The sequence below is a fragment of the Xenopus tropicalis genome, chromosome 8 (genome assembly GCF_000004195.4).
Source record: "Xenopus tropicalis strain Nigerian chromosome 8, UCB_Xtro_10.0, whole genome shotgun sequence".
Classification (NCBI taxonomy): domain Eukaryota; kingdom Metazoa; phylum Chordata; class Amphibia; order Anura; family Pipidae; genus Xenopus; species Xenopus tropicalis.
In genome coordinates this window covers 68271343-68298326 of record NC_030684.2, presented here as the reverse complement: position 1 = coordinate 68298326, position 26984 = coordinate 68271343, and the positions used below count along the sequence as shown (strand labels likewise).

At 39.1% G+C, this 26984-nt stretch overlaps 1 protein-coding gene across 2 annotated transcripts in view; it reads left to right on the top strand.

Moving 5' to 3' along the window:
• The window catches only part of gpc3 (glypican 3), a 243844-nt gene that overhangs the window by 23285 nt on the left and 193575 nt on the right, over positions 1–26984 (top strand). For both annotated transcript variants that reach the window (XM_002932619.5, XM_031891329.1), the window contains one exon: positions 11373–11534. In XM_002932619.5, the coding sequence (XP_002932665.3) occupies positions 11373–11534 (162 nt within the window). The remainder of the gene's footprint in view (positions 1–11372; positions 11535–26984) is intronic.

The following is a 26984-nucleotide window of genomic DNA, read 5'->3' as shown; positions in this document are numbered from 1 at the left end:
ACAGACCATTGCGTATCAAGCTCCCAAACCCCCCTATGTCTTTTCCCAGTACGCCTATTACACTTAATGATGCTGCCGCCAAGGAGAGGATGAAAAGATATGCTGATCAGAGGGGTCATCATGGGAAAATGATAACAATGAAGGTTGGTGATTGGGTTCTGGGCAAGAGGATGAAACCTGCTAACAAATTATCCTCACCATATCATCCTGAACCTTATCAGGTTACCAAAGTCAAGGGTACAATGGTCACTGCTCATCGAAATGGCCAACAAGTAACTAGAAATGTATCCCACTTCAAGAGACTTCAAGGTTATGATGGTGGAACAGACCAAGAGGATTATAGTGATGATGGACAGTTGGACACCAGTTCAACTCCAGACACCCCCGGAGATCTGTCAGCTGCAGTACCACCGCCAACTCAAGCACCAACAGGTCCAGAGAATTCACAGACTGGAATAGCACAACGCTATCCAAAGAGAGCAAATTGAAGACTGCCTGGCCATCTCAAAGATTTTATTTTTCAGTAAAGCATGAGGCATTCTGCCTCCCATACCTTTATGTACTCTGTTGCAGTTCACTTTGTTGTTTTGAAAGGTGGGGAGGGATGTAATGTTGTTCCATCCATCCCTGTATGAATGTTAACTGTTCCTTTTAATATGCATTAGCATCTTAACACTGGGTGGAGTAAAGAGAAAGGTTGTGACACAGGAGGTGGAAGCGAAGGGGAGGGGACACACTGTGTGGAGAGAGCAGCCAGGAATAAAGCTGAGTTCTACCCTGCTATCTAAGATCACCATGTGGGTTTTCTAGTTCTGCTACACCCGTGTACCAGGTTATCACAATTATAACCCCTTCTTTGTATTGGTTAGGTAGGCTTGCACTTTATGGCTGCAGTTTGTGCAGGGAGATAATGTGTTTAATGTTTTCCTCCATAAGAAAAGATTAGAAGCAGTTCAGTAGGTCACAAGTTCAATGCTTTTATTATCCTGCTCCATTTCAGGTACCAAGTGTTACTAAAACAGTTTTGTTTAATTTATGGACCTAGCAAAAAGCTGAAATTATCTTTTTACACTGTTCATTTAAAGCCATGCTTTTTTGCTTTTTAAGTTTCCAGTTCCAGATTATTAGGCTGTCTAAAAAACTACTAATATAAGCAAGCTTTATCAGAAAGGTCTATGTAAAGCTATACATACTCACAGAAAAGCAATAATGAATCATCTATTAAAGAAACAGGATTTATTTTCTTCTTTTGTGTACACATGTTCTTCTGTGTCGTACTTTCTGCTCTCAGAAAAATCATTCAGTGCATGGCACAAGTCTGCTAAGTGTGCTCCTCTTTTCCCCTCCTTTCTGCTCTCTCCCCTCTCTCCTGTAATCTGAGCTATCAGCAGCCAAAGCTGCAGCACTGAAGCTATTGAGACCAAGCTTAAATGGCAGCTGCAGTCATAAACAAATAGAGGGATTTTCTAGGGTTGTTTACTCAGGTATAGAAAAGCTTTCTACAGAATAAATATAACATTCTGCCAAAATGCCTTTCTTTCAAGCCTATTCCAACTTTTCTGTTCCCTGTGTACATGGTACATAATATTTGGGGCATATTTTTTTTTTTTATAAATGTCCCTGTTTTTTTATTGTTCTCTAGCAATTTTTCCTAGGGAAAAGTAAGGAAAACATTGTTATTTGCATGAATTTGGTCAATAAGCCAAATCATTTTTAGAAAAGTCTCAGAATCTCATAAATATGACATTTTAGTTTTAGCAGCTGGAAAAAAATAATTGTACAAAGTAAGATAGGGAATGTGTGAGTACCTCTTCTAGCTACAAATGCCTTTTTACATTGGTTGTTGCTTGCTTTCAGTTTTCATGCTATCATGCTATTTTATTGCTTGGCATGAGCAATTTTACACAGTCACTGTTCTCACTCTGCATAATCAATTAATTGTTTATTTTTAAATATATACTGTACTACTTTATATGGTATCAGCTCCACTAGGGGGCTGATTTACTAAGACACGAATTCGAATCCGAATTGGAAAAATTCTGATTGGAAAACGAATATTTTGCGACTTTTTCGTATTTTTTGCGATTTTTTCGGCGCCTTTACGACTTTTCGGAAATACGATTTTCGCGTAAAAACGTGAGTTTTTCGTAGCCATTACGATTCGCTCGTATCTTGTCGCGACTTTTTCGTATTGAGCGCTCGTAAGCGGCGGCCGAAACTTTCAGACTTAGCATGATTTTGGAAGCCTTCCATAGGACTCAATGGCACTCTGCAGCTCCAACCTGGCCCAAGAAAAGTCACCATACTGAAGCTTGAATGAATCCGAACGCTACGAAAAAAACGCAACATTTTGTGCAACTTTCGGAATGGCTATGAAAAAGGCGCGACTTTTCGCGCAAGTTTTAACGCTACGAAAAAATCGCCAGATTTTGCGCAACATTCGGATGGCAACGAAAAAGTCGTGATAATTTTCCGAAAAAATCGCCAAATACCGATCATAACGAAAAAAACGCAATCGGACGCATTCGGCCGGTTCGTGAGTAAGTAAATGGGCCCCTAGGTGTTTTCGGGCTGTTTTATCACATTTCATCATATTTGATCTTTTCTGCACTTCTTCCTGTGCTGGACAAGTAATATTCAATGGTGCTGCATCAGACTACTATGAACACAATTCATTTAGCAGTTGACTAAGAAGCTATCTGTTGTATGGGCTGCTCCTTATCACACAAACTAACAAAGGCCAAAAAAGTTACTTAGTTGATTAGTTACCGGTAGTAGTTTATACAGAAGACTTTTCCTACTTGGGCTTTTGGTATATCCATTCTGCTGTGTAACAAGTCAACAAAGCTTCTTGTCTAGTTGGCTCTTCAAATAACTAACATACACCAATCTGCTTTGCTTTCTTTAACCAGCTTTGTTCCCACTTTATGTTAGTATGTATATAATCCGTAAGTTCACAGTTTTACAATATTTTTTATTTTCAAAAAAAGCAAAAAGAACTTAAGGTCATTGAAGCCACAGCTATCAGTATCGGGATGTTAACACTTTATTCACTTCTATCTATACAGATTTCCCTAAAGTCTTTTGAAAACAGCATAAACTGTAATTTTCACCACAGATTTGAGCATTTTTTGTAGTAAATGATGCTTTTAAATTCTTTTAAATGGATTGCAGATATAACTACGTCCCTATCTTATACATGACGATGAATGTTAATTTGAATTGGATGGGGCAGGAACAAGGACAGGGGATCTGTATTTTGTTCACATAGAGTGTGTGTATACTTGGATCATCATGAGTTAGCAGAACTCAGGGTTCTGATCACTGGAATAGCGTTGGAAGACATTTCCATAAAGCCCTTTGAAAACAGCACAAACTATGTTTCAATCTTGTTAATAAAACAGCCCCAGCATTCATTCTTTCCTGAATTAGTATCAGTGCATGACTAAGAAACTACATTCTGTTAATATTCGGGTAATATTAGCTGCTGTAAAACTTTACCTTTTATTTGACTGCATCTTGAGCTAAAAACCTTTCCTTCACCTCACATTGTCATAAGGCATCCTCGTCATGTTAGACCAAGTATATAATCTATTAATGAAACCTAAATCACTTTTTATGACTTTCTAAAAGAGTGTTACTTGGTTTCAATTAATATTTTACAGCATACAAGGATGAAACAGAGAACTTAAAAGTGGATTGTTCTATATATGGTTTGAGAGATGAAAATGGTAAATCATAAATGAACATTAAAAGGCCATGAGGTGGTAGTTGAATTCATTATTTTATTTCTGTTCTTTTGAAGTGTGCAAAACAAATCCAGATCCAGTGATAGACCCTTATTGTCTTCTAGAGATAACAACATAAATTCCAGGAATATACCTTGAACTGTGTCCTTGAAGTCCCCCACCCCCAGCACACAACGTCTGTGAAGATTTATTTTGTTTTCCTCTGAGTGGAATTTTGAAACCAGAGATGCCAGCCTGAAGAAAAGAAAATTTTACAAGCCAGGGACTAGATGATGAGATAATGAGGATGTTCCACAATTACCTGTAATCACCCCAGCTTTGAACCAGACAAACTCTGCAGTGTTTGAACATTCTTTCTAGACTGTTTGCAAGGAATATTGCATTTTCTGCCCTGAAACTTGATTCTTTTAAATGACTGCAGATATAACTATTTCTCTTATACATGATGATTGATATTATTTTGAATTAGATGGTACAGGAACAAGGACAGGGCACTTGTATTTAGTTCACATAGAATGTGTATACATGTGTATGACTCTGACTCTACATTCAAGAGCATATTAATATATAGTCACAGAAGTGCTGTCCCTAGGGCAGCAGCTTTAAGAGGGCCTAAACCCAATAGGATTTTGGCTCCAATAAGGATTATCATTACAAAGAAATAGAAAATAATTTTTAAAAATGCAATTTATTTGATTAAAATTGAGTTTATGGGAGACAACTGTAACCCTTTCTTGGCACACTTCCTCAGAAATTGGATTACACTCTTTTTGCTGTTACTGGTGGCTCAGTAGGCTGAATTCCCCTGCATGAAAGGTACTGGGAACTGGGATTTACAGTATAGTGCCTCTACTTAGTGGACACCAAGGAGCACATCTCAGGGGGAATCCACTAGGAAATAATCACAGTTTTGCAGCAAAGATAAACTTTATATAGCAGTTTAGAAAATGTGATAACTAGAAAATGCAAACAGTAAAAACCCTGCTTTGGGAAATCCTTGTGGCAGTCCCATGCTCTAACTCCTGGTGGAAATACTCTTGCCCCAGTTCAGTCCCTGGCAAAGTCCCCAAGAGCTCTTTAGTTTCCCCAGGTAGCGCTGCCTGCTCCAAAGTACCTCTCCCTTTGGATAGACAGTTGCTCGCACATAGCAAACACTCAAGACACCTATAGTCACACAGGGGACACACTAGGATGGCAACAGACACCCACAGGCAGCTTAACAAGATGCAGAATGCTCCCTCCCTTTAGGCAGGAGCTCGAAGCTGTGACTGTCCTGAGCACTGTGCAGCCCCTCTGGTTACTGGCAGTTCAGTCACTTGTTTGCTGCTTTCTGTTGCTCTGGATCTGGCTCTCTATGGCTTGCACTGCAGCAGGGGAACCCTTATAACCTGCTGGCCCCACCTGTGGTTTTGGTTCCAAATTCAGGGACTCCTTGGATCCTCCTTTTCTCCCAGAAGTGCACTTGGGCTCCCAGCCAATCGGATTTCTCTCCAGTCTGTAACTGGGCTGGAGGATGTCACAGATAGAGAAACAGAAAAGAGTCCTCTGATCCCCTACTTGGCCTTTCCGTAATTTTGAACTCTGGCTAATGGGTTTCCAGATAACGGGTCCCATACCCATACATTTTTTGACTTCTAAGCATTTGTACCAACACATTACAAGCCCACAGTTAATGAGATCCTGTGTGCAGAAATACTCTAGGGTTTAGGGACTTACAAGTCAGCGTTTATTTCTCATTGAAGTATCCAAGCATTCTTCAAATAGCAGTTTGTTATATTATTAATATTTTATCCTGCAGTTTGTAGTCATTCAGAGTTAGTACCTTAACATTCCCACGTACAGTTTCTATCACAGTTGTCTCACACTACGAGATTCTAAACAAAAGTACTTCAGGGATTTTCACTAACCCTGTTCTGTCTCTACATTCCTAACTGATGTGATACCCATTGGGAAACTGTTTCTCTGGTTTCTTGATGGGATAAGCACTGCTAATTTAAGCTTCTTTCCAGCAGTTGAATGTTTTCCCTGTGTGTTCTTCCAAGTTGTTGCCTTTATAATCTACCTGCTCCACCCTTTCCAAAACCACCTGTATGCATTCTCTATTGATTAAAACACTAGTGGTTAAAAAAATTACTCTTAAATAATTTTTAATGACTTACCTTCAGCTTTATGTAGTTATCTCTGCATACAGAATGGAGAAATGCTTAATTCTAAGTGCACAAATAGATTTGCTGCAGGTTGGAACCTAAGAAATTCAATGGGTCAAGATGCAAAAGTGCATTTTTTGCACTTTCCCATATTTTTTGTAAATGTGCCCAACCCTGTACTTGAGTAATTTTTACTACTTTCTTACATCTGCATCTTTGTGCATGTTTGAATTCTACATTTATGTCTAGGACTTGTTTTTTTAAAATGCTTTATTTTCTGTAAAAAATCCTGCATACAAATATAATTTTATGTAATTTGTTTCAAGTAAAGAAGCAAAATGGGAATCGAAACACCTGAAAGATTTCGCAGCCAATCCTAGATAAATGCACGGAAAACAAGAATATTATTGTAATTAGTTTGATAACAGCATCCTCATACCTAACAAATAGCACATCTGGGATGAGTGTGTGCGGTAATTACATTTCACAGCATCCTCCCGTCTTCTGACAAAAAGATATAAATCATTGAATAATGGAAGATATTTCGCAAGGGATCCTGTCGCCTGTATATTTGGCATAATAACCGCTCCCATATTGTCTCTGTGTATTAAAGTGCCTTGCAGTTAGCAAGCAATAAAGGGGGAAGAATCTTTGTGTCTCTGAGTGATGGAGCCAAAAAACTTCCATTAACTTCTGTTTAAGTTTTTGTCTTTGGTTAGCTCTTTTTACACTTACAACTGTGATGTTTCTTGGGTGTCTTTTTTAGAGATAGATAAATCTTAGTAATGAAAGGGACTGCTATGGCTGTGTGGAGCCAGACTGAGACAGAGTAGCACCCATGAAACTGTCCCCTGCACTTTCTCAAGACTCAAAGTGACATCCATACATACAGGGCAGCACAGGTACCAAAGTCTTTTATTGTCCTGAATGTTCTATTAAGAGCAATGCTTCTTAGTTTTAGCGAAAACATATACATTTATTAAGAGTGACTGTCAGGTGGATCCCCACCAGGGTTACCACTCAGATATTGTATAATCCACCACTGAGAAAAGTTTTAGCTATGTAGTTTTTCTCAAGCTGTTGCTGGAGGTTAGATCCCAGTATCCTCTGAAATAAACATAGTAATAAAGTCTCCTTTGCTTTCTTCTCTCAATAACAAAAGCTTGTGCATACAATTAATTTCTGAAATGTTAGTAATTTTTCTATATGAACATTTCCTACATTAAATAAACAATTGCTTTCACTTGTCTTTTAAAGTGACAGTATACATCCCTTTTCAACTTGGGCTCAATGAATACGGTTTGTACTGAACATTTGTTTTGCCTAATATTTTAATTTAGAAATCTATGGTTTCTATTATTCCTGACACTAAACAAGATTTTTACTTTTGCACCAGTTTTACTTTAGCAATTCCTGTCCCACAAAGCAGATGAGGATCTGATTTACCTCCTGGTGATTAACCTGTCCACTGAGAAGCCCCTAATAATGAGCTGCCCAAAGGCAGCTGCTCAGTAAAAAAGGAGGGGTTTATTTGTGTAAACGTACATAAGGAGTGCTGAACAAATTGCCCTGTTTATAAAGGGAAGAGAGGGGAAAGTTTAATGGAAAAATCCAACTTTAGAATTATTGCTTTATAAATGACAAAACAATAGAAAAATATTGATTTATTTAAATTAAAATAGGCAGAATAACTAATGAAAGGAAATCCACGGTATTGAAAAGAGGCAGGCACTCCGGTTTTAAGTGAAGAAATAAGTGGCAGTAGCTCAGGAAATATGGAGTCAAATCACAAAAAGTTTATTGAACTAGCACATGATGTTATTAGCCGCTAATAGCATCATGTGCTAGTACAATAAACGTTTTGTGATTTTACTCCATTTTCCTGAGCTACTGCCACTTAAAACCGGAGTGCCTGCCTCTTTTAAATACCGTGGATTTCCCATGATGGCTCCCTCAAGCTGAAGGTCTGGGGCATGAGCACCCGGGCTCATCTATACTACGGGTGAGATTTCAACAAATTACTACTTATGAGCATATGTTTTTCTTGTGTTAAATTATAACTAACGAAAGTCCTATTTATTGTGGTAATTTGTAGCAAAGTAATTTGTAGTTGTATACTGTCCCTTTAATTCTCCAATGCATTGGATTTGAAGTAGAGAAACTAAGCATGGTTAGGTCTTACACAGGGATTTCCCATTTCACCTGCGTTTGGAGCTTGCATGCCCCTAAATAAGTACAGCCACATAGGAAAGAATAGGCTGCTTTTTATCCCCTGCTCCCCTGTGGTGGAACACAGGTCAAAACACTTGTGTGTAAGAGCCCTTAGAGGTAGTGATTGAAGTAAAGTATCCAGTTATCATGGTGCTAGTACTAATGAGGTTTTTGAGTTTATTTATAGAAACTTTATCCAAGGTTATCTCAGTATGCCCAATGGCAACTACTAGGGAGGACTACAATTAAAATACTAAGCTAAAGGAGTGAGACCTACAGTTATTAGAAGTAATTGTGCCAGGTACTTAAAACTACTCCGTCTCAACTTACTGCAAAATTTCTGTTCGGTTAGTGCTGCCTGTAATTTGGCACAAATAAAGATATGCTATGTTCAGGTCTTCTCAGACACATAAAAACTGCTAACATATTCATTTCTGAATAAGAAGTCTGTGCCCTGTAGACATCTGTCAGTATTTTGGTTGAATAAATAAATGAAATATACTGCAGGAGCAATTGAGACATACACTTATCAAGTTAAACCTTGGACTCCACTTACATGAATCCAGAAACAACAGAACTCATATGGACCCATAAAGCCTATGGTGCATGGAGCAAATTTCAGCCTCTTTGCCACATTTTTAGGCATACAGAAAAAATGGAATCCCTAATAAAGGGTAAAATGATGTTTTTGTGTTATAGATTTAGTGTTTTGTGTTTGTAAATTGTTTTATAATGAAAGATTTGTGGAAACGATTTTGTATACAAATGTATAAAATGGATACCCAATCCTTAAAAATGCCCCCTATGATGCGTTCTATTCAGTAATCTGGATTGCAAACTAAGACAAACCTGCACCTGCTGATATCCCCTTTGATTCTCTAAAAGCAAATACCAATAAAAACCCTCAGTGCTACAGGGCTACTGATTAGCACTGATACATACTTCAGATTAAAGTGATATTTGTGTAGCCATTCAGGGAATATATGAACTAATTACCAATGAAACCTTTGGGCATTGTTTATAGAAATTTCTAGCTAAATGCTTGTTGGACTTTAGTTGTCCTTTAATACATAGAAGTAAAAATGACAGAACTTGTTGGTGCCGGAGAGCAGGCATTTTTAATACAAGGCAGTAAACATTTTCCAGTTTTCTTATGCCCAGTATTATGATAAAGAATAGTTTTAATCAAATCCACAGTGCACTTAATCAGATAGCAGAGTAAGTGCCGTCTTTAAGGACACGCAGCTTCAGGCAATGAAATAATCTTTTATAACATTTAGATTCTGTTACTGCCATAATAATGCTTGCCCTCTATTATTTTAAAGACATTGTTCCATTTTATCTAATTACAGTTAGAACATATTTTTAATTCACTAAGTTATACTCCATGTGTCCCTCTGGAAAAATAAAATGTGTTACATAGGGTAAATCTATATAAAACAATGTTATTTTGGAGACGGATAAATTAGTTGTTTCACAATTATTTGATAGTCAGGATGACCTTCTTTGGATTGAAGTTTAGAATTTGATGGAAAATATAAAGCAATTAGCCCAAATGTTCTGCATCTTATATTAGCACCCAAAATAAGCTGAGATTGCAAGTAATAAACTTTCTCCTTGCTCTACCCCTGCATTTAGTGCTTTCTCCTTAATGATCATGACAGACCCAATAACTTGAATTACTTGCCTACTTGTTTGTATTAGCTTCTTATTATATTTATTAATAATAACAAGTATGCATAAGCAGGGTCAGAATTATGGTAGTGTAGAAAGGGTATTTGCCATGAGCCTCCAGGGTGAAAGAAAAGTACAGACAACATTCATTATATTTTGTTTGACATCTTTTAAATTATTTCATTTTTACCCCATCAGATGGGTGCCCTAGCTATAGCGCTGTGTGTATAGTGATATAATGTGCTGTAGTGAAACAGATTATATAAAAACTTAGACCAATACAGGTGGGCCATACTTAAATCTTTTTTAAGGCTAGGCTCCAAGTCCAACTACAGCTGGAGGGCAGCATGTTTGACATTTCTAATTTATTTCATTTCCCCTAGAGTCCTTGTCTTCCAGAATTGCTGCAGCCCACTTTTTCCTAGCTATGGCCCTGTAAGTATGGTGCTATAATGTGCTTGAGTGCAACAGATAATATAAAAATATAGACCAATATAGAAGGGCCCTACTCATTAGATCTTACGGATTTTTATATGTTACTCTATTTTTAGCTCTGTCATTTAGTTTTCCAGTGCATAGAATTTTTTTCCCATTTTTGAAAATACTTTGAATATTAACATTTCAAAGACATATCACTTCTGTATAGTTCCCTCTCTGCACTTTCTAGACTAAGGATATATTTATAGGTTTAATAGGCCCAAAATCAGAAATCAAGGCATCTCATAGAACCATATAGTTGGGGTGTCCCCTGGCCAGCATTGCAATCTCTTTGTAAGTGCCTACAGGGCCCAGTTATTGCTTTGGCTGGCTAGGAGCAGGAAAGTGTATCTGACATATCTGGTTTGAGGGCCAAGCAAACAGAACTCAAGTGCAAATTGGCTGTTCATATATATCTCTGAATTTCTTGTTCTATACGTGGGACAAATAAAGGGATAATGCCAGCTGAAGCCATTGAAAAACCACTTTTAAATCCCAAGATCTATGGGTTACTGATGTTGAACTGGTAATGAAGGTTACAAATTGAATGACATCGTAAAATGAAAGCAGAAAAAACTCAATAAGGTTCACAAGAGTGATGCCAGAATGGTAATTTTCCTGCAATAAACTGATGTTATTTGGCTGTTCTGAAACTCCACCTTTAAGCACTTTAAATAATTATGAGAACTTCTAATGTTGCTATGGTGACAAAATACTTGAGAGGCACATTTTTACTTTGCTTATCTAATTGTTTTTTATTCCCACAGCTTATGCAGGGGGATAAGTGTGCCCCACTGTTCTCCTTTGTTCTTTTCTCAAAATGATGTAATTGGAGCCGAACAGTTAATAGAGTAACATAATACCCATGTTCTACAGGAAAACACCCAAACAAACTATCTGCCAACCCGGGCCAAACAAAAAATATAGAAAAAAAGTTTTATTCTGAATGTAATAAAATCCTCTAAAGAAATTATTTCAACCATTATTATGTGATATAACCTCAAAAGCTAATCTGCATACTTACCAAGCATGCCACAGTCACAGGTAACATGTATCAGCATGTATTATGAGGCATTATTAAATTTGTATTGATTTTTTTTTTTCATTTTTTAAGGGACCGATCTGCAAGTATGTATCACCAAGACCCCAACCTGTTGCAATCGTAGAATGGAGGAGAGGTATCAGAGTGTATCACGTCTAAACATGGAGCAGCTTCTCCAGACCGCCAGTGCAAAACTGAAATTCCTTATTATCCAGAATGCTGCCATATTTCAAGGTATGCTACATTAAGTGCAATTCCATAAAGTCACATAAATTTGTACAATTTCTTAATTTCTCAGTTTTTCTTCTTGCATTGTAGTACTAAACACTTTTAGTATATGTGACTTAATCAATTCTCTGTCTCTTAGGCAAAAGCAAAAAAAAAAAGTGCTTATGCAATTATTCACTTTATTGACTACAGGTATAGGACCCGTTATCCAGAATGCTCGAGACCAAGGGTATTCTGGATAAGGGGTCTTTCCAAAATTTGGATCTCCATACCTTAAGTCTAGTAAAGAATCTATAAAACATTAATTAAACCCTATGGGATTGTTTTTTTTATCCAATAAGGATTATTTATATCTTAGTTGGGATCAATTACAAGGTACTATTTTATTACTACAGAGAAAAAGGAAATCAGTTTTAAAATTCTGAATTATTTTATTAAAATGGAGTCTATGGGAGACAGGCATTCCGTAATTCTGAGCTTTCTGGATAAGGGATCCCATACCTGTACTAAGATTTGTTCTGCAGTTGGCCAAATTTGGTGTTATAAATGAGCCATAATTCTCCTCGTTAGCTACAGGTTCGCTTACTACAGTTAAGCTGGTTGTAGTCTTTATAGTTGCTCAATAGTAAGCACTGATCTCTTACAGTGCCAGGGTCCTAAATTCAGTTCTGACTTACGGGCACTATCTGCATGGAATTGATATGTTCTTCCTATGTGGGGTTCCTCTGGGTACTCTAGTTACTTCCAACATTCCAAAATTATAGAGGCAGATTAATTGGCTCCTGAATTAATTGACCCTTGTGTGTGTGTGTGTGTGAATGTGATAGGGACCTTATTTGTTAAGCTTCAGTGGTGTATAAAGACTAATTAATATATTAAGATTACTGAATGCAAGGCATAGGTGATCAATATGTACAAATTGGTCACACAAGGGACTTTGCAATACAGGAATCTCTCCTTCATTTATTCTATCTCAGAAATGAGTCCTGTGTTCTGGTCAATTTCTTATGTTCAAATTGTTGGTGGGGTGCTAAACTCCTCCTACAGTGTGTACCGGACTGCACTACCTAAGGAGCCTGGGTGTACGGTTGCATATTGGTATATGTTGAGGCAATCAATAGCCATGAATGATTGGTCCCAATTTCTCACTACTTTCAAGCCCAATGAAACTAACATTTCAGTACTGGTGAGCGAGTGAGATGTACTGAAGAAAAGGATGTGGGAGAAAAATAAGAGTACAGAACTAAATAGGATTTAGATTCAAGTGTTTAAGAGTGGTGTAAAAATAAAGATGACGTTATTTACAAAGGTTGATGCTGGTGATAATTGGAGTATTGAAAAATATATAATCCAAAAAAGTGAAGAATTTTAAGCTAAATTGTACCATTTCAGTGTATTGCATGATTAGAAAAACTCACTAAGGGATATAACTGTTTATTGTAAACATCACAGGGTTCATCTGACTGAAGCTGGAAAGACACTGAGGAGACACTACTTGGAACTGGCCACTCCTTCATAAATAAAAAGCACAATTTCCCTTTTTGTCTTGTGTAAAAGTACACAGCATAGAATAACGGCATCAAATCTGGCATCCAGACAGTGTAAGAAAAAACACACTGATAAATTTGCCATTTATATTACATAGCTTTTTACACCGTTTTTTTCCAGCAAATTTTGTTTTACAAAGCAATAAAATAGGCCCTTGTACATCACAGTTCTACAAAAATCCTGTAAAGTATTTTATTCAGTAGGCACTTGCCAGCCAGCATGTAGACATGTAATAAATCTGCGAGGTAGAGAGATTTCCAAGCAGGAGTAAGCAGATATCATCTTACATTCCCTTTTGCAGATCAGGGTAACATCTCAGAACTCCCATAACATAAAGCTTTACAGTGCATTTGTGTAATATTTATAACTATGAATCTGCTAGTAATACATTGTAGTGTGTAGGGATGCACTGAACCCAATTTTTCAGATTCGGCCAAACCACCGAACCCATCATAAGGGATTTGGCCGAATACCGAATCCTAATTAGCATTTTTTAATTAGTATTTGGAAGGGTCAAATATCGCCACGCGTGGTGAAAAAGTTTCCACTTCTGTGAGTCGATATTTAACCCTTCCAAATGCTAATTAGCATATACTAATTTGGATTTGGTTTGGCCAGGACCGTGGATTCCCCCAAATCCGAACCCTGCCAAAAAAGGCAGAATCCTGGCTGAATACCGAACCGAATCATGGATTTGGTACATCCCTAGTAATATGACAGGTTTCAGACCAGATGGACTGGTGCTGAGTATTTCTAATTGACTACGTTGTACTATTTGCAATAGTTTGTATAAGAGTAGCTTCAAAAAACAAAGTAATCGTACCCACTGTAGACCATCAGAGGTAATGCAAGGTTTAGCACTATAGCATATTACCACTGGAAGGAGTAAGCAGGGCACTAACTGCCATTTTAAACATACAAAGATGTAGTAAATTGATTATTTTTAGTTTTATTCATATCATTATCAACCTGAGTTGGTGAGGGTTAAATGCAGTATAATATGTGACATTCAACTATTTATTTAAGGGCATAATGTCAACTCTTTTCCGCAGGGCTCTCTTGTATTATTTGTCTTTTTGTGTGTAATCTTTATGTTCAGTGTATACACCCATTTATTTGACAGCACAATGGACTATCTTAGCCCTTTATAAATAAAAATTGATAATAAAAGTAATAGTATTATATATGTCCTCTCACAGTTTTTGAAACTAAAGCCTAGCAGGGAAAAGAAGTGAGCTTCTCAGCTTAAAAGGATTCTGTCATGGGAAAATATGTTATTTACAAAATGCATCAGTTAATAGAGCTTCTCCATTAGAATCCTGTACTGAAATCCATTTTTAAAAGAGCAAACCAATTATTTTATAACTTTGATATTGGATGCGGGGGTTAGACATACTCTTAGTTTTCCAGGTGCTCCCAGCCATGTGACTTGGGCTTTGATAAACTTCACTTTACTGCTGCGCTACAAGTTGGAGTGATGCCACCGCCTCCCTTCCCCCCCAGCAGCCAATCAGCAGAACAGTGGTAATACACATCCCTGACACCCATATTTCTAAAAATGCTACCTAGTGGTAGATATGAAAATAACACTCAATAAGAAAAACACCCAGTCCTTCTTCAGTTACACTGAGTAGGAGAAACAATAGTTTATCTAAAAGCAGTTGCATTGTGTAGCACTGGCTCCTTCTGAAAGCTCAGAATTAGGCACAATGCACTGAGATGGCGCCTACACACCAATATTACATCTAAAAAATACATTTATTGGTTAAAGAATAACATTTTAAATGGTATTTGCAATGTACACAGTTTAATTTAGTAATAAAAACAACAACATACAAATCATGACAATCCCTTTAATCTTCCAGGTCAGTTATAAAGTCCTACTCAGTACTACAATGATTATTAAAAGATTTTTGGTACCTTAAGCTGTTGGGTATTGCAAACCACCGATGACTTCTATGCTGATTTGATAGACACAATATGAAAACAAAATAAGAGTGTGTGTTTATAATACAGTCTCTATGTCCTCCAGTTTAATGGGTTCAAAATCCGTCCAGATGTTATTTTCCGGTAAATTAAATTTCTTCTTGGCAAACATTTTGTCTCAGCAAGGACCAAGGAAAATAGGCAGGCATTTGCGAAACCTCACTCAGGCATATCTGTTACAATGTTGCTTAACAAACTTTATTAGGACATTAAAGCTTTTTCTACCCTTAGGCTTTTTTTTCTACTGACATGGCACAGTTCCTATATTTAAATCAGATTGTGCTTTTTCCTACCATCTCAGTTAATATACTTTGTATTTCATGAAGATCTGATATTGACCATGTAAATGACACTATGGATAATGGAAGCAAATTAAGCAGAATGTTCTGGAAGCAGTGATGGAAAGTAGGGCAGTGTAACCTTTTTTTTTTTTTTAAATTGAAACAGATCAATATGTACTGAATCTTCAAATGTGTTGCACTAAACGGAGATTGTCGAGAAAGTATTTTTTTTTCTATTTTATTTTACTGTAAGCTTGAAATATAGGTGAAGGTGGATCTGGAGTAGCCCTAAATGTGCTGGAATTCATGCTTATGAAAGTATTAGTACCAGTGCTTCATTCAGGAAACATAGAGCCTGTAGAATATCTGAAAACAGCAAATGGAATTCATTGCATTGCTTGGGCATGAGCATTGCCTCAAAGAATCTGCAGAAAATGATCTGTGCTTTATGATGCAGTGGGTATTAGCCTTATAGCAATGAATAAATAGCTTTGCCACTTGGGTGAAGTATCACTATGATTCCATAAGCTATCTACCATATTGGTATTCATTAATGAGCATCCCTATTTGTGTTTCTTAAGCCTTTGGAGCTGACTGGCTCTCTACTTTGTTGCCACCTGGAATGTTAACTTTTAAAGGACATGTAAACCCCACACACAAAAATGTAATCAGTGAACAGCCTCTTTGAAATCTTTCAATACCTGCCACACTGGTTGTCCAGAGGTTAATAGTAAGGCTGCAGTGTCCCCTTTATCACTTAGATTTCCTTTTCCTCCTGTAAACCACTCAGCCCCCACCCTCAGGAATTAGCTTTGGCTGTTGGCTTGTGGGCATGCTCAGTTGTTCTCAGCTCAGATTACTAAACACGCCTCCAGTCTAGCAGCCAGTGAAGAGATGGCATTACTGGTTCCCATAAAAACTCAGCTTTAGCTGTCTGCTTTAATTTTTTTCTCCTGAGCTCAGCTTTACCATTATAGTGCTCAAACAAAGCAGGACTTTTATCAAAGACAGTTCTGTGAGAGCCTGTATTCTTGATGAAATGTATGCTGAATAAGGGTCCGTGTGTGTATGCTGTTTGCAGATTTAAATGTAACTGATTATGTATCAGAAGAAAAATGGACACCGGGTGAAAGCTGCTGTTTGCTTTAGGAAAATGTGATGGTGCTGGCTGGGGATATATGCAGTACAAATGATGCCATTTGGGTGGGGGAGACGTGCCCAACTGATATACATTATAGGAAAATGTAGGCTTTACATGTTCTTTAATATGATAATTTTTAAATAAATAAATGTTGCAGAAAAGTTGCTGTGTGATATCTGCCTTACTGGGTAGGCACTGACATAATTGTTGTCCCATATTACTTTAGTAAAGGGGTGGCCAGACTTTTTTCGGTTGCGATCGACCAACGACCAGGGAATGTGGAAGTGCGGCGTACGCTGCATACGTATACATTCACCAGGAATCCACAGTATTGGCCACCACTGCTTTAGTTAGTTCAGCAACATAAACAAAGAAAATACCAATTAACACCGACATAACGGGTCTGCGCCAGGCCCCCCTCAGAGGCGAACAGCCGCTCAGTGCAACAAGCCTTTATCCTGCCTGTGTTGCGCTGTCCATGGCAGATTATTTTATCCCCTTTTCTAGTCTTAAAATATTGTGAGGAATGCTTGGGCACTCTTTACAAAGAGTTTATATGTTCTCCCCGTGTCTATTTAGGTTTGCACCAGTGACTCCAGTTTCCTCCAGGTTAACTGGTTCCTTAGAATGTTCACTGGGGCAGGGACTGATATGAATGATATATAATCTTTGTAAATGCACTGCTGTTATGTAAATAACAAGTATTTAAGTACCAGACAGATTCTAGTAAGTTTGCCCTTTAATGAGACATGATCACTATATTATCTTATATTATAGTACAGTAGTCCCCAACCAGTGGTTTGTGAGCCACTGTTAGATGTTGCCCCCAGTGGCCTCAAAGCAGGTGTGTATTTTATAGTTTCAGCTGCATAAAAATCATGTCAAACAGAGCCTCCTGTAGGCTGCCAGTCCATATATTGGCTACCAATAGCCAATCACAGCCCATATTTGCCACCTCTAGGTTTTTTTTTTGAATGCTAGTGTTGCTCTCCAACTTTTTTTACATTTGAATTTGGCTCAAAGGTAAAAAAAGGTTGGGGCCCCACGGTATAGTGGATAACCCTGATCAGAAAGTGCTCTCTCTAGGCTGTGTGCTTGAGCACATGCAGAGCTGTCAACCCCTCTATTTTTTCAGGCGTTACCGGATTTTGGCTTCTTTCCCTTGGTTTCACATCACCTGATGGCTTTCTCCCAGTTTTTGTGCATTCGTCTGAAGTTTCACATTAAATTCCGGGCACGCATACGCAGTTAGCATTTGGTGATTTTGTTTGAAGCATTTGTGCATGAGTGGGTAGCATTTCAGCGACTTCAGGAGGGCATTTGTGCAGGTGCATTATGTCACTTCTTTAATTCTTTTATTAAATGAAGCGCTGTGTGCACTGTACGCCCCCCCCCCCCGACCAACATTACTCCAGGGTTGACAGGTCTTACATGCACACAGGTTGACTATAGTGTATATGCAATTTGTTGTATGAACAGAAAATTATTTATTTATAAACATATAACAATAATAGCAGTCATCAAACTCAGTGCTGGATTTCCGAAAGGCCTATGGAAATCCGCCACTGGTGTGATGACTACTATTATTGTAATATGTGTATTGGTAAATTATCTGTGTGGTCACATAGGGCTCATAGTTTGAAAGACTCGGCTTTGGCAAACATGATGGAGCTGGGGCACTGCCCAGAACTCAAGTGGACATTAATCTGCCCAAGATCACACTGAATTAACATTTTTTGTTAAAGGACAGTGAGTGTTTTCAAAAACATGTAATGGATCACTAATCATGTGCTCATACCTATCCTACCAAAAAAAATTGGTTGGTTTCATACACAAGCATATTGGAAATGAAAGAGTGTTTTACATGCCTGTTTCAAATGGAATGTGAGAGAGTTTATAAGTGAGCATGAATGATTTATATTGCTATAATGAGAATGCCTTTGCTTTTATTTGCTTTCCTTTGAAGTATTTGATTCTACCTGAAGACTGGAAGATAAAAGATCACATCTTCTTCTTTGAGAATGTTATTTATTTGTACTGCTTCTATATATATATATATATATATATATATATATATATATATATATATATATATATATATATATATATATATATATATATATATATGCCTTATTTCTATATTATTGCTGGAAAGCTTGAATGCAAAATGCTGTGTCAATGACATAATTATTTTTCTATCTAGTTATCCGGTTAGACTTCCATTCTTTAGAATCAACGATAGTTGCTTTTTTTTTATAACTTCAAAGATCTCTCTAGAACATTCACCAGTTTGCCCTCCTTTTCATTGTAAAACTCTCTGCTTATAACTATAAGGATCAGCCTTAGGTGGACAGTGTTGAACACTGTGCATTGGAACAGACTGGGTTTACTGCATCGAGCAGCAGTTGTTCCAGTTAACCGCCCCCTACTGCTACTGCCCTGGCATCACATCTCTAGCCACTGTTGGAACAGTGTTTGGTATTAGAAATTTTCATTTAACTGTTAGGAAGGCTTGGCTGTCTTTGATCTGGAAACTCTCCCGGGGGAGCAATTTTACTGCACAACTTCCCTAAGCAAATGCAGCCTAAATTCACTACAGATTTCACCACTAGATTTACAACATTATTACCGACTGCATATTATTCCCATCAGTTAGATTTTAATAACCATTCTAATAATAATTTGTAATCACTACTGAGTAAACAGAAGGTAATGTCTACTTAATTAGTGCAAAAAATGATCAGTGCTAATCTGAAAATACTCTATTTTGTGTAATGGACAAAATAGAATTAGTGCCAATGTCACTGCTGTGATAAAAAAAAATCTGTTGATTAAAGTGAAAGGTTAGCACATTTTTATTTAAAGGAAGCGTATATTCATTTCCCCATTGCATTATACTCTACACGCGGTCCAGTTTTTGGCACATTTCCTCTTATTCTGGCAGTCTAAAGTTATCCATATACATGCAATCATTAGATGTTTTGTATGATTATCAGGAAGTGCATGTTCAAAGAACTATTGGAACAGACATCTTTCTGCTATACTATACTTTTGCAATAATATCTGTTCATGTACAATCCTATACAACAATAATGATGGCAGTGGCTCTTTATTATCTTATGTATGATCTTGAAAAATCATATCTCAGCATTGTGTGAAACCCCTGTGTAGTAAAATAGTTTGGAAGGTTAAACCAAGGTCAGACTGGGGGATGCAGGGCCCACTGGGGCTTCTGCCTCGGGGGCCCCTGCACCCCCCAATGGCCCCCACCGCAACTTTTCAACCCACCCCGTGGGTTGCTTGATAGATGTTTGGACGATTTCCAGCAGGTGCCGTACTCACTCAACAAACTGCTAACTCAGTCTGAGGGGGCCGAGTTTGCAGTTTTTATCAACTTCATATGGTCAGCTTAAAATTACAGCTCAATAATTAGCTTTGGCTCCACTAAAACACTTGAGTCTATGGTGCATGACAGTATTCTAAGCAAAACAGCAAGACATGGGCTGAATTATTTCTGTGTTTTGACTAACTGACTGTACTAACAGCTATGGTTGTCACTCCCTGACTTGCATAGTGGCCATTTGGGGACACCCAGGAGTAGCCAGGTCTGCACATTGATGCAGGCTGGAGTGGTTTTAGTATTGTGATGAAAGATGTCCTTTAAGTGTTTCTTTAGAAGAATTATTTATGTAGGTGCTTAAAAATGCACGTAATGCAAGTAAAAATTACAAAAAGGAGCATAGCAAAAACTACAGAATAAAAGAAACCATTACACTAATGGAAACAAATGTTTTAACACTTTCTCTAACCTATATTATATCAACTTTTGTTTTTGAAAATGTACTAGTAACCATTTAGAAATTCTCTATTTCTGTTTACCCACATATTGGATGCAGGGGTGTGAATTTCTCAGGGCAGCAGCACCCCTGCATCCAATACGTAGGTAAAGGTGGCAGTGCCTGGCAAATTACAGGGGGGCAGCAAAAGGCGTCTCCTGGTAACTTAAAGAGCCGAAATTATGATTTATAAATCTGAATCTTCTCGAAATAGGAATCTTCTAGTGCAGAGCGAGCTATTTCACTAGCAATGTGCAGGCCTCAAAATTTGTGTGCATGCGCAAGGGCACGCCTTAGAGGGAAAATTAGCGGACATTTTTCTCCACTGCCTGTTCCTTTTATAACCCATACCTTGCACAATGCAGTAGAATTTTCCTTACAGAACTTGATAGTACTGCATTTGGTATTTGTAGAAGCACACAGTCTCTTTGGGGAGGGGGAAGCACATTTATATTTATTTTTCACAACAAGGCCATTTTTTTCCCAACTTGCAAACTTTTTTTTCTGCAGAAAGCACTTACTGCCCCAAGCAATTTGAGATAGAAATACCTGCAAGCACATAAAAAGGTCTGTGCTTGTAGGCAGTAATGGTAGGGTTCTGGGAGTTGTAATATCCAATGCTTGATTTCACCCTTAGCCAAGGCTGACATCAACACTGCAATTGTTCTTCAAATACAGGCACAGATCAGAACTAATCAGGATATAATTTACTGTTCACACTTGCCAGATTAGTGTATCAGGTTGGATAATTTCTCACACGGACAATTTCACTTTCTGGTCCCTCCATTGTTCCTTCCCACTCTCGCCATTAGTCTCCAGTGCCTTGGGGCACCAGTCAGCACTCCCCCCTTTACAGGGCTTAGCACAAAACACCAGTCTTGCCAGGTGCTCTACAGTGGGAGCCCAACACTGTTTACCACTACTTGCTGAATCCCAGAGGACCCTTCTACACCCTCACTATGCACTCCAACCTTTACTGGCAGGGCACCCTCTGGAAAGTTACTCCCACTCACGCCTTGGTGGGGCTTTAAGTTGCCCAGTCTCACTAACCTGAACTTCCTCATACTACTTTTGTGTGCACTATGCTACTATAGCCCTCTCTAGCTTTTCTACCTTTCCCTGTTAAGTGCCTCAGCTGGTCATATGACTTCCTGCATGAACCTTCTTCCCATGAAGAAGCAACCCCTTCCTCTGACATTCCCACCCTTTTATACTCTTTCTAAACGCTACCCTCTGGGACTTTCCAAAATTCACTAGCTCCCTGTAGAGATCCCTATATAGCAGGGGTCTCAAACTCGCGGCCCGCGGGCCATTTGCGGCCCTCGGTACAATATTTTGTGGCCCGCACCAACGCTGAATGAATGGATCGCGATTTTTATTGCGATTCAAGGGATAATGCAAGGCACGGTGGGCGGGAGCTGCTGATTGCGGAAATTACGTTATGCCATCATAACAGTTATTATGGGAAGACGTAAGGAGCTAATTGTGCACACAGAACGTCTTCCCATAATAACTGTTATGATGGCATAACGTCATTTCCGCAATCAGCAGCTCCGACTTTTTTTTGTGAAATCCCTTATGCGGCCCAGCCTCATCCTGACTTTGCCTCCTGCGGCCCCCAGGTAAATTGAGTTTGAGCCCCCTGCTATATAGGAACTACAACTACTACAACTACTTGAACACTACTTGCTAGCTCCATCTTGTGGGCAAAACTAGAAATTACCCCAAAATTAAGAAACACCCTTTTACACCCCCTTACATGCTTGCTGAAGTAGACATGATCCCCAGGTGTGCCATGAGAGCAGATAAATGACAATATTGTGATTCCACATACCAGAAAGCAAAGAAATTAAAATATGAACATTGTACAGCTTGTCCTGTTGATTAAAATGAGGGGTCTGTCAAAAGTTATATCAGATTAAATATTCTGGTGGCCCCTTTTGCCCGTTTATTAAAATAGCCTTGGGTTAACTTTGGAGCTGACTTTGTGCCAATTCAACATAGCTTTGTAAATATAGGGTATACATACTTACCTAGCCCTTTGATTGTCACAATCCAAATAAATGTGAACCCTAGACACAAATCCTTGACTAGTTCCAGTGTAGGGTTTGGGAGTTGGGGAGTGTAGCAATGTGGGCTGGTATGCAAATCTTCTCTGCCCATGTTCAGGAGACAGTGTAAGCCTTTTTTCTCTTTTCCTAGTAATGGGTAAGGTCATATGCTGTGCATGAGGACATTTGTGAACTGCTAGTTCCATAACTCATGTGATTAACATAGGTTATGGGCCCCTCTATTACACCTGAAGCAATACCACATAAAGGATTGGATCTAAACACATGGATAGATGAAAAAGTTGGCTAGATTGGCCCATATTACCTGCTTTAGGTTGTTTCCTTCTATATTTCAGTGGCCTTGTTAAATAAATAAATTAGTACCTAGTACCACGTATTCTGTAATGTGGTACACTTGCAACTAATAAGCTAAACAGGGACTAAGACTTGCAGCTTAAGGGGTAAAAAAATGGATGTGGTCAAAAAAATTGGCTGCACTACTCGCGCCATTTATTTTTGTCCTTTTTTACATTTCTCAAATGTTGGGAGGTATGAAACAGTGAGCAGTTAACTGAAAGCTGAGGTGTGGGTTTTGCATGGTCAGTTGGTGGGTCAATCATTTGCGAACACAAAATGTAACTATCCCTGCAGCCACTGTGACATTAGCAAATATTTGTCTGATATATCAACTCATTCATAAGGTCTTCTAGTAATGAAATGTGCAGCTTCTCTCACCATTTACTGTTGTCTGCTTTGGATTTTAGGAAGCAAATAAACAAGAATATAATTTCTTTGGTGCACGATGAGTTAACTGAACAAAGCCCAAAGTTTACATGAATTGGCTAGTTCCGGATGTAGCTTTAGCATTGCTAGATTTGCTAATTAGTCCTCACATTAATCACACAGCTGCAGATGTTCACAAGAGCAACCGTTTGGAAGAGAGCTTGAATGTGAAATGGCAGTGTTACAGCTGCACAGTGACCAAAGCATCCAAACGCACACAGGTCCAGTTCATCTTCTGAATTGGCTCATTTGCAAAGAGTGGACACAGTGCTTTCCTTCAGTCTGTAATGGATTGTACCTCTCACTTGCTCTGCTCAATATTTCTGCAATGGTAATGATTGAGAATGAACTTATTTGACTTTTAAATCAATGGAAAGTACATTTTAGCAGAGAATATAGAGCATTAATTTCATACTGTAGTCCGCAAGAAAGAATGAAAAGGATATCTAAAATGTTCCTTGAAGCAGTAGCATGAAGGATTAACTTAAGGTAATTTGTTGCATTTTAGCAAGTATAGCGAAGATGATAGCATAGAAATCTGCAGTAAAAGGTTTAATGCACTATTTTCACTTTTTGTAAACAGGGTCAAACTTGGGTATGCGGGCCCACCAGGGCTGCCACTCCAGGGCTCTCCCGGGGGCCCTCCTGCCCGCACACACCCCCACCCCTCCCCCCTAGCACGCATACTTAACTAGGCGCTATCAGGTGAGGGAGGTATGTGCTGGTTGGTGGGGCCCCACCAGGTTTTTTCCCTGTGTCCCGCCAGCCAGTGTTGGACTGGCTGCCGGCAGTGTCGATCTGTGGCAAGTATAGTGACAGTGCCGAGCGATCTGTGGCGGGGGTGCTGCCGGCAGTGGAAGATCTGTGTGTTGATCTGTCTGTGGGGGGGTTTGTGGCAGGAGCGGCGGGGAAGGAGGGTGGGGTGAGTATAGTAGGGGGGGTTTGTGGCAGGTGAGCGTTGAACTGAGTGGAGGACAATCTCTGACATGCTGTGGGGTGGGGGGGCACTCTATAACATGCTGGACAAGATGGCGGCGCCGTTCACTGAAACAAGTATGTAAGTTCTAGTATGTGTATCTCTGTAAATCTTTCATTAGGCAAGCCAGGAATAGAGCGTTTTTACACAGCAATAGCAGTACTATTTAATAGTGTGCTTAATAGATTTTGACTTTCCTTGTGGCATGCATGTATTTTCCTTTTTAAACTCCTAATTAAATTACAGGAAGATTTTCAAGAAGAAGCCTTTCCTAATGTGGTTAGAAAATGACATGTCGGGTGTCTGCTTGGGTACAATTTCAGAAGGAGACTTAAATAAACTCAAGCTGAGGTGCATAAAGTGGAGTTGGAGTAAATATGTTGCAAGGAAACTGTACCATATGTACATAGTACATAGTGGAATGGTTTATGTTAAGGAATGTTATAAATATGTATGGGGTTATGGCTTTATTTACTTTATTCACATCCTGCCCATAGTATTCACTTGCCTGTTTTCCAGTGATATTAGTCAATGTTCACAGTAACTAATTATTATGTTCAACTGTAATTGTGCTCAAGAGTAAGTACAAGCCCAAAAGAAATAGGGAATAATATTTGCCAAAAAATGCAGGCCCAGATTTGTGGCCACAAAATCCCGTGGCCTAAGGCCTAGGGCCTAGGGCAGCATAAATTTTGGGGCAGCAATGGGGATGCACAGCATGTCCTGTGCCCAGTACTCCATATGACAGCTACAAGGATGCGCATGTGCGCAATCCTGTGGGGGGCAGAGAAGGGGGTGCCCTATGGACATCCGAAAAAGAAATCCAGCACTGCAGACATGCAGCAGATATTCATCAGCCTATAATTGATTGCTTCCCTGGTACTCAGGCCATTACACTGTAAGATTCCCATCGGGAGCAAACAGGCAGCAACTTGACAGATCTGACGGGAGGTTACAGAGATGTGATTGGATACCTACATACTACTGTGCTTCTGGGGCATTATATATCAATGTCCCTAGCTCACATATAGGGACCCAAGAGCTGCGGGGTGCCAAAATTAAAGGAGTCATTTTTTTTTTTTAAGTTTTTATTTTTGCATTTTTCAACTTAACATAAAAATACAAAAAGGACAATAATCAGAGGGGAAACAGGGTGAAAGAATAAGGAAGAGGAAAGAGAGGCAGAGTGTAGAGCTGGGGAGATAGGAACCAGTTTATCTTCATTGTTGTGGTATACTGTGGAGTTTTCTGGGGTTTCATGGAAGATCAACCAAGGGCCCCATATTGAATGAAATTTTTTTGGACAACCACGTGCGAGGTAGGTCAGCTTCTGGTTGGTAAGGGTATTATTTACTAGAGTTCTCCAGAACGGTAGGGTTGGGGGGGCCAAGGATTTCCATTGTGAGAGAATGGCTTTTTTGGCATAGTATAGAAGCTGGAGGTAGCAGAGTCTGGAGTGGTGTGTGAGACCTAAGTCCTCCGCCACTCCCAGTAGGCAAACAATTGGTGATAGAATCCGGGGAAAGCTTAGGGCATCAGAGATGTAGTTAACGATTTCTCTCCAATAGTTCTGCACAGCTGGACAGCTCCAGAACACATGCATATATGAGCCAGTGTCTCGGTCACATTTTATACAGGTATCTGGGGTGTGGGGGAACATCTTGGAAAGCCTGTATGGTGTAAGGTATACCCGGTTAAGGAACTTCATTTGTAAATACCTATCCGCTATAGATATTGTCAAGTTTGGAATTTGCTTTAAGGCATCGACCCACATTTCTTCAGTTAAGCTGGGGATGTCACGCATCCATTTCTCACGTACCTTAGCCAGGGGGTCTGGGTTAGCCTGCCATAGGATGGTATAGTACCAGGATAGGGGCTTGATGAGGTTTTCCCTGCGTACATATTTTTCTAGGGTGGTGTCTTTCATTTCCACCGGTTTGGTGGGAAATTGGGAGTGAAAGGCGTGTCTGAGTTGAAGATAATTGAAGTGCATTGTTTGCGGGATTTGGTGGCTTTCTTTGAGTTCTTGGAATTGTTTGAGGTTCCCATTTACTAGTATATCTTGCAGTTGTTTAACTCCATAGGAAGCCCATTGTGCAATGTTAGGTAGGGAGGTAAAGTTGGGTAAGGAGCAGTTGCCCCATAATGGTGTCCAGCGTGACCACAGTTGTTGTGGGCCTTGGACGTGTTTGAGGGCCTTTTGAAAAGCGGTTATAACTGTGCGCATAGGGGTAGTGGTTGTGTAGTGTTGTGAGTTTCCCCTGTATGGTAAGTTTGCTAGAGCTTCACGTGAACCCAGTATATTGGCTTCGAGTAGTGTGGATGTGTTGTCCCGATGTGGGGTTAACCACCAGTGTGCATAAATTAATTGACTGGCGAGGTAGTATAGTCTCATGTTGGGTAAGGCCAGGCCTCCCTGGGTTACAGGAGCTTGCAGGGTTTTTTGGTTTATGTGAGGGTGTTCTCCTGCCCATAGGAACCCTAGAATCAGGGAGTCAATACGTTTGAACCATTTGGCACGGGGTGGTATTGGAGAGTTGTGAAAAATGTATAAAAATTTAGGTAGAAATATCATTTTTAGGAGATTGATTCTGCTTGGCAGGGTGAGGGGTAGCTGTGTCCATGTATCTATTTTATTGGATGGATTGTGGACTATCGGGGTCAAGTTGTCTTCTTCAAATTTGGTATAGTTCTTGCTAATGACAACCTCCAGGTATTTAAATGAATGTACTACTTGTAGTTGTCCTATCTGCTGTGCTTGAGGTGGGGGAAGTGGATCTATTGGAAAAATTCGTGATTTTGATTGGTTCTCTCTTAGTCCTGAGTAAATGCCAAATTCCTCTATCTGGGACAA